A 6,000-nucleotide genomic window follows, 5' to 3' on the forward strand; every position below is an offset into this window, starting at 1 on the left:
CTATTACAAGATCCAAGTCTAAAGTACTTTTATTAAAATATACATTTTGTGATATAGCTTTTCAGATGGGACCTTCAACTTTGTTCTGTTTAAATGTTTCATTTGGCTGATTTAGAAAGATCATTCCTCAAGCTGAGATCAGTAACTGGAGAAGCTTTCAAAATTCTGTTAAAACAATTGCTGTGGTGGAAACATTTCCTGTGCAAATCAAAGTTAGTAAATAGATTTTAATTTCCTAACTTCCATCTTTTAAATGAAAGCTTGTAACAAATGGCATGAAGACACCTGCAGTATTTAACAAATATGGGCAACTGAAGCACTATGGTAAAAATAAAAATCTCATGAGCAGTCCCTAAAAGAAAATAAATAATTCAAAAGATCTCTTAAAACAAAGATAATATTGATAAATAACTATATAGAAATGATAAGTATGAAGAATTCAGAGAAGCCGAAGACACATGAACTGATGCGAAGAACCCAGTAAGTAATACATAACGACAATAACAAATGAATGGGAATTAGGGGACAAAAAAAACAGCAACAAACAAATCTGATTTTGTTAATGGTAACTAATGGGCAATTATAATTATCAGGCTTATCCTGAAAGAGATAAGAAAACACTCCTCCCTCTTTTCTTTGACGGGTAGAGGACTATGGGTGTGTGATATTCCATATCCTGCAGAATCTGACTGATATTTATTAGCTTTGCTGAATTTTTTTTCTTTTCTTATTCTTGGTTATAAAGAATGACTTGTTGGGTAGGGAAGGAGCATATATATGAATGAAAGTGATACTACTAGATGAAAACCTTCAAAGAATTAAAAAAAAGGATAAGAACCAATTTATACAAACTATAGCAACTCTTTTTCTAGTAGCCACAAAATTGGAAACCAAGGGAATGTCCTCTTATTCAGGAAGGGCTAAGTAGATTATGGTATATGAATGTAATGGGATATTATTATTCAATAAGAAGTAAAACAGTTTCAGAGGAAACTGGGAGGCCCTCTGTGAACTAATACAGAGGAAAATGAGTAGAACTAGGGGCCCATTTTTTTTAATGACAACAACATTATAAAGAAAAACAACTTTGAAAGACTTAAGAATTCTGATCAGTGCACTGATGTCCAAAAGAATGAAGATGAAACACACCACTCATTTTCTGCTAGAAATGTGATTGACACAAAATGGAGAGAGAATCATAGATTACCTTTTTTGGGGAATTTCTATTAGTAGACTATACATGTTTAATGAGGATCTTTCTTTGGGGAGGGGAGTTGTTCAATTGGAAGAGGGCACGGGTGAAGGACAATTTATAAAGGTATTTAGAAATAAATGCATTCAAATTGTTTACAAAGCAAATGAATTGACATAAAAAGCCCACATTAACAAGAATTTAAAGTTACACTGCCTACATTTCCAAATCTACATAGCCAAAACCTACCCCCACACCTTCCTGAGAGATTTCTATCACCTTTAATAAAAGAAAAGAAATTTTAACTTAAAAAAAGATACTTTAGACATTTACTTCCTCCTTTGGTTTTAATTCAAGGTATTTCTAACAGGAGTGATTTCATCTTTTGAAATACTATACTGAAAAAAATAGAAATAACTAATTTTCTTAAAGTTTTAACTACACATTATTTATAAGCACACAATACATATTACCCATGTGATTTCCCCTTGGTGACATGGAAATTGTAAATGCACATAGGATTGTGGAGGTAGAGCTGGAAGGGATGTCAAAGGTCACCTCATTCAGCTCCTTGATTTTACATAAAGGGAAACAGAAGGCCAGAAAGTGGGAATAACTTGCCCAAAGTCACACAAGGAAGAAGTGAAATAGAGAGAATTCAAATCCAGGGACTCTGACTCTAAAGGCAGCAAGCACACACAGTACACTGTTTTCCCATGTATTCAATAATGAAAAGTTGGCAGTTATAGAACCAAATTCACAGGCTGCTTACAGGGGTTAGGTAGGTGATTTACAAGGTATTTCAGATGATACTCTTCTCAACTTAGAGTTTTTTTTTTTTATCATAGTTGACAGTTTTCCATTTCCTTGAGAAAAAGATTAGAGGCATGCTGTCTAAGGATGTAAAATTTCTGTATTCATAAAGATTTTCCCTCATAAATTAAAACATTCAGTGTTAATGTTTTCAAAAGCACTGGGTTTAAATTATTTTCTCAGGACATAAAGAGGAAAACACCACAGAAAACAGAACCAGCCTGAGTTGTTTAAAATGTATTTTCCTTTTAATTAAATAAGAAACAGCTGTCTGGGGATTTGGGAAACGAATGTAATCCATCCACACTCTGACTGTACTAGTTTGCATCCAATGTCCAATATTTTGAAAGAAAAATCCTGCTTTCTGTAAGGAATTAAATGGCAACATGAAGTAAAGTCTCAGTCTGTAGCAACTAAGATTTGCCCTGGGAGTTGAGACACTGGAGGCTTGCAGAATCCGTCTGCTCCCAGATCTGTGGTTAGGAATAAACCAAGTTCTCTGCCAAGGCTGTTGTATAACATTTGTGCTTTTTCTGGAGTATGCCCTTGCTGGTCCCAGGACACTGAGGAAAACTGCAACTACTACGATAAGTTCAAATCCTTAAGGTCATGATATTATTAGTTCTCTAGAGCCTACTAAACACCCCTCACCCCACACACTCAGACATGCATGCCTGGAAAAGCTGGCTTCTCTTGGGACCTGCACATCTTGACACATCAAACAAGTGGACCAGCCTGCAAGTAGACTGATTTTGATTTAGGTGATGGCTGTAGCAAATGGTGATTTGAAATGAATGTTTAGTTAATTAATGTAAAAAAAAAAAATCACTTACTAGTAGTGTCAAACGGGATCTGCTTGCATTGAACATCCCCAGTGGCCGGCCAGGGGCAGTAATAGACAGCGCCGCCCTCCACTATATCTGGCTGGCTAGTGTTGGCTTTGGGAGCTCCCACCAAGATACTCACCCTGCAAAATATTTGGACCAAAGTTAAGATCTTGGGCACATTAAAGTAGAGAAATGAAATGCCAACACTACTGAGATCCTAGAGATAGAAAAGTTCTTATTGTGGGGTTAAATCTTAAGTGACCAATTTTTTTTTTTTTTTGCCTGAAATCTCTGCATCAGCAACACTGGGGGTTGGGGGTGGCGTGGGGTGTCCCTCCGGCTGGAGCTGTTTGTACACAGACACACACGGTGAGATGAAAGGAGAAGAACACTCAAAGGACCAAGCATAACTGCCTATCCACAGAGCTGCCCCATACTCCCGGTGCCCCAAACATTCCCTAAATCTAGTTCCCAGCAATGTGTAAACAGGCAGCTGAAGCAGCTTTTCATGGGGCAGGTTTCTGTTTAGTTTATACTAGTCCGGCTTTGTTTGGTCCCAGGCGCTGTCACATTAGGACGATGAAGTCTGGGTCCTCGGACGTCTCCGAAAGTTAGGGCTCTACCAGAGCCGGCTCTCTACTTTCGGGGGTCCCTACAATTCCGCAAAGGAAGAGATGCGAGAACTTGGGTGTTGGGCCACGGGAAGGGAAGAATAGGGCTGTGAGTCTCCTGGTCTATCGCCTTCCTTCAGACTAGGGGTTCCTAGAGGTGGATATCCCCAAAGTGAGAGGCAGGGGAGGGCTTGAGCGGAGGTCCCCCGGTTACCTCCGACGGACGGGGAAGGGAAGACCTCTCGCGGGGAGAAGGCTCAGGACCGGGACTACTTACGTTCGCGGGTCAGGGATGTGGAAGTCCACTGCGTAGCCGAAGTAGCTGCCCTCGGGACCGCTGTACACGGTAAGCTTGTCCACGTCCAGGTTGAACGCCTGGGAGGCGGGAGAGCAAAGCATCCCCAGGGCTGCCCAGAAGCCCCAGAGGGGAGCCCGCAGCTGCTCCCGGCTCCCAGCCGCCAGGCAGCCGGGGCCGCCCCGAGCCATCTCTCGTCCGCCTCCTGCCCTCCAGCAAACTTTGCCGGAGCCCTGAGCGGGTGCAGATGGAGGAGGAGGAAGAGACGGGGCGCCACGGAGAAGGCGCACGCAGCCCGGTGCGCGTCTGCCTAAGCCGGGCTGTCGGAGGAGGGCAGCCGGGTGAGAAGAGCTGGGCAGGCAGGGGCTGACCAGCGGTGACAGGCGCGCGGCTGCTCTGCGCCTGCATTCCGTCCAGGGCTCCTCTCTCCTCCCCTCTGCTGCTCTCCCCTCCCCTCTTCTCCTTCCTTCCCTCCCCCCTGGCTGCCTCTTAGCGGCGGCGGCTGGTGGTAGGTATCGGGAGGGAAGAGTGGGTTCTGGCATCGGAGAATGGGGCGCACTCCTTGCTCTTTGTCACCCCCTGGCGGCATCACCGCGCATCACTCAGCGCGCGTGGGCGTGGGCGTGGGGGGCCCCAGGAGCTGAATGGCGCCTCTTTGCTGCTCCTGGACACGCTGCTCCCTGGCCTGCGTCTGCTGCCTTCTCGGCGCGGGAGCCTGCCCCTGCCCCATGCCACCTGGCGGGCACCAGCGCGCAGCCGTTGGTTACCTAGGTGTGCCTCCCACAGAAGGCTTTCTGTCCAAGGGTAGTTTGGGGCTACTGGGCATCTCCTGGGCTGGAGGCCGCTGCCTAACGCCAGGCACTGTGTTCGTGGCTCAAACTTTTCACCAAAAATATCTTGCAGCAGGAATTGTGCTCGTTTCCCCTAAGTGCAAGGGATTTGGAAAGCCTGGTCCAATCCTGTAAAAGGATTCATTTTTCCTTTTGTGAAGCCTGTCAATCTACCGGGGATAGGGAAGGGTGGGCTTCAGGGGAGGTTACCTTTGATTGCCCCCAACACCCTGGATTAACGAGGCAGACAGAATGGAGTGGAAGGACCAGAAACTCAGGGGCGGGCTTCAAATCCCACCTCGGATGTTTAATAGCTGTGTCCCTAGGCCTCAGTTTATCTGTCAAGTAAGAGACTAGTTGGAGTAGATGGTCTCTGAAGTCTATTCCAGCTCCAGGGTTTAGGTTTGGGGCAGGGCCCTTTGTAAAATTTATTCAAGTAACTTCACATCAGGCCTCAATTTCCTCATCTGTAAAATGATCCCTTACAGTTCTGTAACCTATGATACATTACGTATCTTCTGTGTTGGGGGTGATGGGGAAGGGGAAACGTATGTGATGTGATATCTACCTTTAAGAAAAAAAGAATAGACTACTCCTAATTAGCACCCAATTAAGAGAGAAAGTGGGATTGCTGACAGGGATGTCCAATAGAAGTTCAGAGAAAGGAGAGATTGCTGTCAGATGGAGTAGTCTGAGAAGTTTTCATGGAGAAAGTTGGATATTTTGCTGGGCTTTAGGTATCTAGGATTTTAGATAGATTGGGTTTAGGAAGAGTTGATCAAGATTGTGAAAAATGACAGAATCTATATTGAGTCTAATTTTTTAGAGAAATGCTAGGAAATGGATGTGGCCGGAGAAGATTGGTGGAGGAAGAATAGAAATTAATTTGACTAGTTTGGATGGGTGGGTGGGTGAGCAGAGATCTTCCTAACTCCTAGACTGGTTCTGTGCTTGTTCTCTCTCATCAGCAACAGTTTACTTTTTCATAGTACTTTAAGGTTTGCAAACCGCTTTCTTAACCTTAACCCTAACCTTGTCAGGTTGGTAGCATAAATATTATTGTCCTGATTTTACAGATTAGAGAAGTGAGGCTCATAGTCCCATCTGTGGGTACCAAGCTAGTGTGTGGCAGAAGGTAAGTGGACTGCTTCCAAGATCAGTGTCCTTTCAGCTGAATCATACTGTCTCTCAAAAGGCAGAGACCAGATTGCAGAGGACTGTGGAAGTCTGGCAGAGGATCATTATTTTCATATCAGCAAAGATTTACTGAGGGAACAGGGAGCTCTAGAAGGTTCTTGAGCATCTGTAAACATGAGAAATGTGGGGTGTTAAGGAGACTGGTTTGGTTATGGTATATAGAATGGACTGAGCCTTTGGGGGTTCTACCAGAGAAGTTACTATATTGTAGGCATGAGATAAGGGGCTGAACTAG

The 6,000-nt window shown here is 44.0% G+C and overlaps 1 protein-coding gene across 4 annotated transcripts in view; it reads right to left on the reverse strand.

Annotated features, from left to right (window-relative positions):
• The window catches only part of ITGA8 (integrin subunit alpha 8), a 238,191-nt gene extending 233,896 nt beyond the window's left edge, over window positions 1–4,295 (reverse strand). For all 4 annotated transcript variants that reach the window (XM_069086246.1, XM_069086244.1, XM_069086245.1 and 1 more), the window contains exons 1-2: window positions 3,721–4,295; window positions 2,839–2,972 (exon numbers count right to left, since the gene is read on the reverse strand). In XM_069086246.1, coding sequence (XP_068942347.1) covers window positions 2,839–2,972; window positions 3,721–4,280 — 694 coding nt within the window. In that variant the 5' untranslated portion in view covers window positions 4,281–4,295. The remainder of the gene's footprint in view (window positions 1–2,838; window positions 2,973–3,720) is intronic.
• Between the last annotated feature and the right edge of the window lie 1,705 nt (window positions 4,296–6,000).

The sequence above is a fragment of the Petaurus breviceps genome, unplaced genomic scaffold, assembly GCF_028583685.1.
Source record: "Petaurus breviceps papuanus isolate PSGF00001 unplaced genomic scaffold, PetGlider_PUasm1.0 178, whole genome shotgun sequence".
NCBI lineage: Eukaryota > Metazoa > Chordata > Mammalia > Diprotodontia > Petauridae > Petaurus > Petaurus breviceps.